Source organism: Trachurus japonicus, chromosome 17, assembly GCF_045865225.1.
Source record: "Trachurus japonicus isolate A0001 chromosome 17, Traja_1.0".
In the NCBI taxonomy this organism is placed as follows: Eukaryota; Metazoa; Chordata; class Actinopteri; order Carangiformes; family Carangidae; genus Trachurus; species Trachurus japonicus.
The window spans coordinates 26010630-26021810 of NC_140923.1; the positions used below are offsets into that span (position 1 = coordinate 26010630).

General features: G+C 40.3%; 1 protein-coding gene across 4 annotated transcripts; it reads left to right on the forward strand.

The window, feature by feature from the left end:
* On the forward strand, nucleotides 1-11008 carry LOC146970735 (nucleolin-like). 4 transcript variants are annotated; one of them, XM_085804356.1, is made up of 16 exons: nucleotides 622-720; nucleotides 1193-1271; nucleotides 1847-1903; nucleotides 1981-2094; nucleotides 2609-2707; nucleotides 3032-3106; nucleotides 3199-3322; nucleotides 3437-3591; nucleotides 4109-4235; nucleotides 4409-4548; nucleotides 4646-4775; nucleotides 4864-4997; nucleotides 9149-9275; nucleotides 9385-9635; nucleotides 9708-9725; nucleotides 10664-10945. In XM_085804356.1, exons 1-16 carry the CDS (start codon nucleotides 706-708, stop codon nucleotides 10717-10719), a joined length of 1701 nt encoding a protein of 566 aa, XP_085660482.1. In that variant the 5' UTR covers nucleotides 622-705; the 3' UTR covers nucleotides 10720-10945. The 4 variants fall into 4 exon arrangements, with proteins under 4 accessions (XP_085660483.1, XP_085660482.1, XP_085660480.1 ...); XM_085804357.1 differs by lacking the exon at nucleotides 622-720 and adding an exon at nucleotides 1-111 and having other exon boundaries at nucleotides 9385-9725; nucleotides 10664-11008; XM_085804354.1 differs by having other exon boundaries at nucleotides 9385-9725; nucleotides 10664-11008.
* The last annotated feature ends 173 nt before the right edge of the window (nucleotides 11009-11181 follow it).

Sequence of the window (11181 nt, forward strand, 5' to 3'; positions counted from 1 at the left end):
CCCGCGGTTGCAGTGTCGCGTTGAGGCTGGACCTCGACCTTCGGACCGCGGGTTCTCCGAAGTCCAGTCCCCCGGTCGGTCCTGACCTGCTGGGACCAACACGGTGCTCAGGTTAGTTTACCACGCCGAACAAAAACACACTCTCAGAGAAACAGACAAATAGTCTTAGCTATTCTGTGAGTCAAAAAGAGAGCGAAATATTTAAAAAATTAGTTTCTACAGAGTGTAGTCTGGTGGAGAGCTGAAGTAAGTTAGGAGTTGAAGTAGGAGTTGGCCACTTCAAGAGTTAAGCTAATTGGCTACTTGGCTAGCTGTCAGAAAATGAAACTTCTTAGAAAATATATTATAATATATAATTATATTAATATTATATATTAAGTTATATATACCTCTCTCTGGGCTTCTTGCTCCTCACATTACTCACTACTGCCCGGCAGTCACCCAGCATGTGCTCATACAGCAGTGAGGCGGACACACTGAAGTGTCTCTTTGGGAAAGTCCAGCAGTCGAGTGTCGCCAGGTCGCATGAACACAAACAGACGCCCTCCGCCCTTCCGCGCGCCTCTCGGCTTCCGTAGAAACACAGACGCCTGCGCATGCGCAGAGCGAACTCTACAATCACATGCGCATGTTTGTAGCTCGGCACACGTGTGGTTAAAGTCACCAGCTCCTGTTAGCTACACGAACCCGATTGAAACACACGATATGGCAAAGTCAGAAGTAAGAAACCCGTTACATTACATTTACGTTAACCAGGCTTCAACGTGCACTAAGTACTTTGTGTGGAGCGAGTGAGTCGTTGCGTGGTTTTATTAGCTGCAGAATAACTCGCTAACAGTTTGGTTAGCAGACAGTGGTCACATCAACAAACGCGGTTTTAATTGATTAACCTACAACTGTGCAACATGTCAGTTTGTTCTTAATGGCGGTTAATAATACTATAATAATGTTAGTAACTCTTGAGTTAAGACGAGTTAATAGTTGAGTGATTGAGAAGGGTACCACTCAGTGGTTTGACCTCTGACTTATGAGGTTCTGCTTATATTTGGGGTTTGTGAGGCAACACAAGTGTTTAGGTGACATCACTTTGGGATCCTGGAAATGGTTGTGGACATTTCCCACTGCTGTCTGTGATTCATTTTGTGAGTAATAGTTACATGATAAATAATTGACACATGAATTGTTTTTTCAGGCTCCAAAGCGTAAAAGAAGACAAAGCAAAGCTGCCACCAATGATGATGTTGTGGAAGAGCAGAACAACGTTATCAATGGCAAGTCATTTTTCTTTAAGCAACTCAAAGTCTACAATGAACACAGCAGCTTGGACACAGTAATAGCAGGAACATGGAATTCAATTCAGTTCATGTTTTCTCTACAGAAGTAGATCGAGGTACCCTCCAGATACTGTCAATCAAAATTTGGTCATATAATCGCCCATTCTATACAGATAACTAACTGGGAGATGCAGTGGCACCAATTTTTAGAAATCATCTGCTATGGTTGGAGAGGAAACCAATTATTTATTCTCCATGGTCTAATTCTTCCCCCTTTATGTTCAGATACTGACTGAATCCAGCAAGGGGAGGGGAGGGAAATAAGCCGGAGGGGTGGGATAAGGGTGGGACAATAGCTCACATAGTTATGACGTACACATTTTATATACGATGTATGGTGGTATATGTACGATGTACGGTGGTATATATATGATTTAAGGTGGTGTATGTATGTATGTATGTCAATTATGTAGCTGTGAATTTGATTTAATGTGGGCATATTGTAAAAAGAGGGGGGGATGAATGAAATAATAAAAACTCGATCACAAAAACAAAAAATGTTTTCTCTACAGAAGGACAGACTGAGAGCTCAGAGACGAAGCATGAGGAGATGGACCAAGATGAACAAGGTACGTCAAACGCATCACACATGAGGTCTGACTGAGATTGTGAACAGTGGCAGTAAGTAACAAAGCTTTGTGTCTAGATGCTCAGACGGTCATTGAAGTGAAGGCAAATGCGCCTACTGTGACTGTTTGCTGGGAGAAGAAGAATGAGGAGGAAGGCGCAGATACAGAACAGGGAGAGACGATATGTACTGGTAAGGCTGTTCACAAGTTACATAACCTGTGCTTTTTAAAAAGAAACAAAGACTGACGTGTGTTTGTCACCAAGAAACTGTAAGAAACTATAACCATGACAACACCTTCTCAACATAAAAAAGGAGTGACTTCTCAGTTTTCTTTTTATCCGTTTGTAACTTCTGTCTGTATATTAGATGTCTTTTGAATAAAAACCACCACAAAAGCAAAAAGACATTTCAAATAAAAAGACATTTAACAAACAAGTGCTCCAGCAACATCACCAGCGATTGGGAATAGGTACACAACCAATGCGCGTGACACACCCACATATCTTACTCACTAATATGACAAGCTCTTCCTGGAGTGAAGGCTATGAAAGTCTGTCTGTTGGTTCTACAATAATTAATAACAGGTTCTGACAGGTTTATTTATATCTCCTAAAATAATCTAAATAACTGAAAGATGACCAAGCACTTGGAAATGCAACAAACAATTTGTCAGAGTATTATTCTAAAAGGATTTCCTCTTTAGAGTCCCAGATGGAAACCGCCACTGAAGAAAATGAAAGTGCCGCCATAGTAACTGTAACTTGGGAGAAGAAGAATGAAGACGGACAGGAAGAAACCAAAGGTGAGGTGAACAGATGGTTGTTCAAGGAGCGTTAACAATTTGTTTGTTTGTTCCGTTGTCTTATTCACACATAACTTCTTCATGGCAGTGGCATCACAGTTTTTTTGGACCTTGACAATTCTGTTATTTTGCTGAAAAACTGATCAACGTTTTGAACCATGAAGCTCAAAATTTCCTCAGTACAGTTAACAGTTCCCATGATATATTTACCTGATCTTTTAGGTTAGGGTTAGGTTAGGTTTGCACATGGTTCTGCACACTAGTGACCACCTTTACACAGTTACTTTAGTTATAACCAGATAACTAACTTCTCTTAATCTGTAGCAGTCAATGGGAAGCGTAAGGCCGGTTCTAACATTGAGACGTCGCCATCAAAGAAGAAGAAGCTCATAAATGACGGTATGAACTCAAAATAAGATCACCTGATGAAATCTTTGTGAAATACCTGATTTTCTAACCCTCGCACATTTCACTGTCCTGTTCTGTTGTAGGTTTTTGTCTTTTTGTCGGCAACCTGAACAAGTCCAAGAAGTTTGAAGAGGTCAGAGAATCTTTAGCGAGTTACTTCATGACACAAAGTCTCCTGGTTCAAAACATCAGATTAGACAAGTCCAAGTAAGTTCGTCTGTAATTGAATGTTCACTAGGTTTATTTCTCCCTCTTTTGAGCAGTAACATGTATTAGGTGAAGGTACTAAACAAATACTAAAGCAATGCTCTATTGTTGTAGGAAACATGCACATGTAGATTTGGCCTCAGAGATGGACTTGACTAAAGCCTTGACGTTAAACGGTGAGGTGATCCTTGACCAACCCATGACGATCGCTAAAGCAAAGGTCAAAACTGAGAAGGATGACAAGGTGAAAGCTCCTGTGGACAAAACAGGTAACTCCTCTCACTGTAACTGTTTGATTACACATTTTTTGAAGTCATGTGCTACTTAACAGTCTAGATAAAGATGCAGAGCTAGTTCCCCTGTGTAGATAGATAGATACTTTATTTATCCCAAAGGAAATTCAGTTTCTCAGCTGCACAATAAACAACATCATTCAACAGCAAGACATAAAATAGTAAAAATGAGTGCATTGAGAATAGAATAAATAAAAAACAAAAACAATAAATAAATAGCCCATGGTAATACAAATGCAGGATTGCAGTGGAAAGTGCAAGTGAAACCAAGTGCCTAATAGTATGTGGGACATCATTCCCCTCGTTCCACAACTCCTCTCCCAGTTATTGAGAGACCAGGTATTGTTTAAAAAACAAATTTGGATGTTAGGTTGGATTTTTTTCCCCTTGTGTGCTTAAACAGTGATTTTATAATAGGATCTGGGAATTAAAAACATAATCAGTTTGTATAATGTAGGACATTTGGTCTGATTTGATATCCTTTCCTCTGCAGTGAAAGATGGGAGATGTTTGTTTCTGAAGAACGTCCCGTACAACGCAACAAAAAAAGACATTATCAAAGTCTTCCACAAGGCCATCGCCGTCCGTTTCCCTGGTGGCGCTAAAGGCCCAACCCAAGGGTGAGACTTTAAACCATCAGTGTTGAGGTTCACCTGCAACTATTCAGTTGTGTCCAATGTCCAAAATATATAATTCACATTTTAAGTATTCAGTAATTCTATGATTTTGATGTTTGTTGGGAAATAAAAAGACATGGATTGATTTGTAATGAGATTTTTCTTACTTTCAACAGGATTGCCTTTGTAGAGTTCAAAAATAAAACCATTGCTAAAAAAGTGCTACAGAGAAAACAAAAAGCCAAGATCCACGACCGGCCTTTAATTGTGGACAGTGTGGGAGACAAAAAGGACACTAAAGCTGAAGACACAAAAGGTAAACCATCAGACATATTGACGACGTGATGCTACAGCTTCTCTTTTTGCAATCAGTTGAACCTATATTCACTAAAGATCCTTCTTCTCTGTCACAGCTGCAGCTCCTCCAAACAACATCCTGTTTGTGAGCAATCTGCCGTACAAACTGAAAGAGCAAAGCCTCAAGAAAGTCTTTCAGAAAGCTGCCAGCATCAAAATGCCTGAGAGAAATGGCAAATTAAAAGGGTGAGTACATGTTCGCCGACCCACCTTCTCTTTTTCCAGTGAAGAGAGTTTTTGAATATTCTCAGGAAACATCTGTAATTCTCTGCAGATATGCTTTTGTTGAGTTTGCAACCGTGGAAGAAGCTGAGAAGGCTTTGCAGGCAGCTCAGGACCAGAAGGTCTCAAAAAGGCAAATCAGAGTACAGTTCTTTGAGAAGAGAGAAAATCCACCACAGGTGAAAGGTATGTGGGAGAGTTTCTTCTTGTATTGTTCATAATACATGTTATGTACTTAGCTGCTTTACCAGGTACAGTTATTTACTGATGGTAAATACTGATTTACCGATACTGAGGACTTGTGTTCCCTTTGGGATAAACGTGTGGTTACAAAGCAAAGGCGACCATGAATCAGCATGACCGCATTCTGCTGTCTGAATTTTTGTTCATGCCCTCGGGGCGTCGTCATAAAGCTCCACCACGGAAAACGAATCCAGATCTTTCATCCCAACTGCTATCAGACTCTTAGCTTGTGGAAATTAATTTATAACGTTGTCTTACAATCGATTGTGTGCTATTTATTGATGTATTTATCTATTTATTCTGTCTACTTATACATTGTGTACCAGATTTATTAGTGTGCTCTCTTTGGTCTTCTAGTGGTATATGTTCGTCTAGTGTTATATTTATGTTATGCACACCAGAAAGGCACCTGCTAGCTCTCACTGACATTGTAAATATATATGCACCTGTATGTATGTATGTATGAGAGTTTGTATGGTTTTTGGCGGACTGCTGAACAGAATTGCCCTCTGGGACTAATAATGGTGATCAGGGGCGGTGCGTGGCGCAGTGGGTAGAGCGGCCGCCCCATGTAGAGGCTACAGTCCTCGCCGCAGGCGTCCCCGGTTCGAATCCCGCGTCGGGCAGACCTTTCCTGCGTGTCATTCCCCCTCTCTCTGCCTCCCCATTTCCTGTCTATCTCTACTGTCATCACTATCAAATAAAGGCAAAAAAAAAAAATAATAATAACTAGAAAAAGCATTTCCAAGAATGGAAATGGTGTGACTGCTGACAGCAACTGAACGCTGTTGCAGAATTAGCAAATAGTGCAAGCTGTGATCACCATACAAATGTTTGACCAAGGTCAGAATCGAACCCACATCCTCATGGTCATTAGACTTCCACTCTGCCTCTAGGCCACGGTGCACACGCAGTCGCAGAGACTGTTGTCTGTTAATGATCTGCACACTGTCAACATCAAGAAAGCTTGAGAGTCAAGCTTGAATGACTTAGAATGAAAATTTCTGTGAATTTCAGGCTGAGAGCAGCAGTTTCAACATGAAGCAAGTTATCAGAAGTCAACAGAGGACAACTGGGAAAATAATTCACTATAATTGTTGTTGAGGCAAGATTTGAACTAGCAACCTTCAGGTCTCCAGACCAGCAAGCTAACCTCTAGGCTATAGACAGAGACAGTATGTGAGGGGTAAAGAAAACCTTTCATAAGAGGATCACTGGCTTCTGCTTAAAAAAAAAAGTAAGGAATTGAACCCATGACCTCATGATCAATAAACCTTTACTCTGCCACTTCGCCACAGAGAGCACAGACATAAGCATGTTGCCATTGTAATGTGATGATGTGCAGAGAGCTCCCTGGCTGCATTTAAAAAATATTTAAAATTATTATCTAAGTCTCTTTGCATTTTTGACCAGAATTTTAGCCAGAAGACAAGTGTGGCTACAAAACTGGAGAAAATAATTTGTCTAGAGTTTAATTTGCAGAAAAAGTTAAATATTTGAAAAAGTATAAATAGTTAAAAAAGAGAAAAGTAATGCCGATAAAGTTCAAAAAAAAGCTGCACGTTTTGATATATGAATTGTTGAAATAGCACAACACCTAACACACTAACCATATGGCCACAGAGAACCTGAGTTACAATGAGCTTTATACCATGAGGAATCAAAGACTGTCCAATGACAGCTGAATAATTGGAATCAAAAGTCAAGCAATGATGTGATATGACTGAGGCAGGAATCGAACCCATGACCATATGATCACTAAACCTTTACTCTGCCACTCAGCTACAGAGAGCACACTGCTTTCAAGACTGTTGTCATTAATTGTAATGTGATGATGTGCTGCAAACTGGTATGAGTAATCAAGGAGATAACAAACACCTGTAACCAATTGAAGGCGGGGGAGGAGAGCAGAATTCAACATAACATAACAAGAGTTCTTCCATTGGATTCGAACCAGTGACCTTAGGGTTGGCAAACAGCAGGGGTGAAAGTAGTTTTAAATTCTTGCCGGTACTATTACCAAAAGTTATTTTTCTCTGCATTATTATTATTATTACTGATTTTAATTGGGACATTTTGCAACAAACGTTAAACGTGTGGCACATGTTTCGAAGGCTGGGTCAGGGGTAGACAATAAAGGAAATTTTGGAAATCGCTGGCCCCACCATTCTAACCACTGGCCCAGGACAATGTCAGGTATTGATCCCCATAATAAATAAAAAAGAACATATCCTAGCCTGCAAACAGCCTGCAGTCTTGCCATCGAAGCTGGAGGTTTCTTATATATCGATACCAATACTAGTAAATTTCCACGATTCTCGATACTTAGCTATACAATACCACGATTTAATTAGAAGAAAAAAACATGTGCTTCTAAATTGGCTACTTTATTTAATAAATAAATAAATAACTGTTTCTCATCAAACTTGTATTTAAGCTCTACTGTGGTTTAACAATGAAGTAAAAACAGAGTTAAAATTGTAAATATGCCCCAACACAAAGGAAAGTCATGTAGTCATTACTTTTATCTGCAGTAGTTCAATGATACAACTGTTGCTGTCATTCATTCACTTTAGGCTGTTTCCACAGGCTGGTGCAAAAACTGACTTATTGTTTCATTTTTCAGCTCCGTTTTGTTTTTACACACGTTTGTTTTTTCTCTGCTTCAAACCATCATGGATGTAGCCTACTATGGTCTAAACGCGCACACCGAGCAGCTGGAGCCGCGTTCACATAAACAGACCGCGAGCTCGACTGTAGCCGCATCGAGACCCAGCGCGTGCTCTGGCCCGCGTGTAACGTCCGCGTCGGTCCCAACAGGACTCTCCACGACGCGCTGAGGGCAAAGTTTCACGGTACCGGAAAAAAATGTTCGGTCTTCAATCAGCAGCAGTGAGCGAGCGGCGCGCGTTCCGCGGTGCACAGCTGCACACTGCAGCTGCTTGCAGGTGGTGCTGACGTCCCAGGGCACAGCGCTGCTGCGCACAGAAACTAGATCATGTCTCTGTCTTTGATCGGGTCGGGATCTCGTAACACTATGTGTTATAATAATTACCGAGACAATTTAATAGAAATCATTTCAAACCACAGGGAATTCATGTAAAATTAGATTTATTCAATTTTTTTTTTCTTTTTTTTTTTTTTTAAATCTCTCTCATGATCTTCCTGGTACTGCGTACCGCCTCTGAATCTTTTAGTGGTACGCAGTACCGGACCGTACCGGCTTACTTTCACCCCTGGCAAACAGCCACCCTAACCCCTACACTACAGTGGAGTTGTGAAGAAGAGAGGTTGAGACTTTGATGAATGTGAGATTTTTCAATGATGCTTAAAATAAGGATAAATTTGTATAGATTAGCCACACCAAGTAAGAAGAGGACTTTTTTGTGACCTGTGACTATTTTTTTGGTGAATTAAAATGAATTAAAAAGCACTTAACAGCAAGTTACAAAGTTGAGCTCCTTCTCCTGCTGATGTGAAAAAAATGCATTGAGCTGAATGGGAGCAGAGAGCTCCCTGGCTGCATTTAAAAAATATTTTAAATTATTATCTAAGTCTCTTTGCATTTTTGACCAGAATTTTAGCCAGAAGACAAGTGTGGCTACAAAACTGGAGAAAATAATTTGTCTAGAGTTTAATTTGTGGCCGTGCTGACAGTTTAGCCAGAAAAACTCTAGAATGTTTTTTTGCCTCTATCCACTCTGACACCACTCTAGCTCTGCTCGTTAGACGCAACACACACACATTATAAAGCTGAAAAAAATCAGAAAAAGTTAAATATTTGAAAAAGTATAAATAGTTAAAAAGAGAAAAGTAATGCCGATAAAGTTCAAAAAAAGCTGCACGTTTTGATATATGAATTGTTGAAATAGCACAAAGTATGAAGGACTAGAAGAAGACCGTAAAAAGGCGGAAGAAAATGGCCAAACAGAAGAACAATAGTGTGACTGCTTCAGCAGTCACACTAATAATGGTGATCAAAGTCAAATGATGGTAAAACATCAATTTTAATTGTCTCTGAAGTCAGTTAGAGTTGTAATGAAATATTGAAATACTGATACCACAATTTTCTGATGTTTTTTTCTTCTTTCTAGCCAAATCAAAAACCCTGATTGTAAATGGCCTCAACCAGAAGACAACTGCAGAGACTCTTCAAAACGCCTTCGAGGGAGCGCTCAGTGCAAGAGTCGCCGCAGAAAAAGAGACGGGAGTTTCTAAGAGGTTGGAAACATGAAAACGTCCATTTTCTGTTGTAAATGTCTGAAGTTGTTTTACGTCTTTTCACCTGTTATACAAGTCTGCTTCACACCGTCTCGCTCTTTTCTCTCAGCTTTGGTTTTGTGGAGTTTGCGAGTGAAGAAATGTGCAAAACCGCCAAAGAAGCCATGGAGGACTGTGAGATAGATGGATGCAAAGTGACTGTGGGTTATGCTAAACCCCAGACCAAGAAGACTGGCCAAGCTGCCAAAGGAGGTGTGAAGGGACGTCCCGGTGGTCAGGCTGCAGGTCAGAAGGCTGGCAAAGGAGGTGTGAAGGGACGTCCCGGTGGTCAGGCTGCAGGTCAGAAGGCTGGCAAAGGAGGTGTGAAGGGACGTCCCAGTGGTCAGGCTGCAGGTCAGAAGGCTGGCAAAGGAGGGCGTGGAGGCAAAGGAGGGAAAGCCGGCCGTGGAGGTAACACCGAGTTTTACCACTGAAGGATGTTTGTAGTTATAGGTCAGCAAAGAAGGAAATATTTTGCCACATGGATTTAAAACAGCATAAATCACTATAATATTAACAATCAATGAAATGAGTGCGTAATGCGACACAGAACTGCCTCTGCATTTTACCGTCTTTCAGTTCACTGTCTTGGTTTTACGGCCTGGAACTTCAATGTTTTGGTTCCCGCTCACAGCTCCCTCAGTGTTGTTACTGTTTTCACCCCAACAGCTCTAAGAAACCCACTGTACTCTACCTCCTCAGCAAAACACACACACACACTCTCACACTTAGTGACCAGCTGGTCAACACAGAGGAGCATTTAGCAGCTAAAGAGGCAGATAGGTCCCTCTGGAGTGGGTGGAGACCAAAACAGAAAAGAAAACTACATATTGGACATAATCATGACTCCAAATTAATACTAGCATTACCTCATATCTGCTGGATGAGTAAATTAAACACTTTTGCTATAGATGCATTGTGATTTATTACGATTTTGCCACATAGAAAAATTTGTCAATTATCTGTTTTATCTAGTAAGATCAAGTTCTCAGTTCGTTTTCTCCCTTAATCATTTTTATTCTCCCAACATTGTCAGGCTGACTGTTGTCAAAAGTACTTCAGTACTAAACCCTTCTACTAAAAGATTGATCCGTGGTGTCTCTGTATTGATACAATATTGACCCACAAATTTTCATGATACTATGCTGCTGTATAAATTTTTTCCCCACTGGCAATAAAGTCTTGTCGTCAGAGGGCCTTTACTTTAGATAGACACATTTTATACTTAAGCTGGTTTCCATAAGACACAACAGACCAGCATTCACTGTCTTCATATAATTTGTGACTGCACTTATTGGAAATTGTTTTGTTTTTTTTTAAACCTAAATAAATCTGTTGTTTCCTTGCAGGTAAAGGACGTGGAGCGAAGGCGCCTGCTGTTAAAGAAGTGGAAAATAAAGGCTAAATAAATATGACCATGGAGAGTTTAGTCTTTTGTATTGAGTGTAAGACTTTACCTTGAGGTCAGTTCATTGTACTGTCTGTGCAAGTTTATGATCCAGTGCTGTTAGTTTTACTTGACTGTAAGACATTAGACATCTTCTAATTTCATATTTTGTACAAAAAAAAAATCATAATTACTATGAAAGTAAAGAGAACCAAAACTTGTTTCACATTGTGCAGGTGAAATGTGGATAAAGATTGAATCAGTGTGTAATTTTCTAAAGTGAAGATAAAAATGTATTTTAAATCCCACCAGCTGTGTCTTTTCTGTTTTTGTTAAAACATCTGTAATAAGAACCTCAAAGGTTACCCCAGGACTTGGTCAAACCTCTGCCAAGTCACAGACTACTTCTTCTCTGCCACTGACCTGAAATAACACCACAGTCCCACAGCTCAACATGCCATATTCTCCAAACCATTATCA

What these genes read in the sequence shown, in the direction of transcription:
- LOC146970735 (XM_085804354.1), top strand. An exon ending in GCAGAACAACGTTATCAATG is followed by an intron (nt 1,272 to 1,846) that starts GCAAGTCATTTT and finishes TTTTCTCTACAG; the next exon opens with AAGGACAGACTGAGAGCTCA. An exon ending in CGGACAGGAAGAAACCAAAG is followed by an intron (nt 2,708 to 3,031) that starts GTGAGGTGAACA and finishes CTTAATCTGTAG; the next exon opens with CAGTCAATGGGAAGCGTAAG.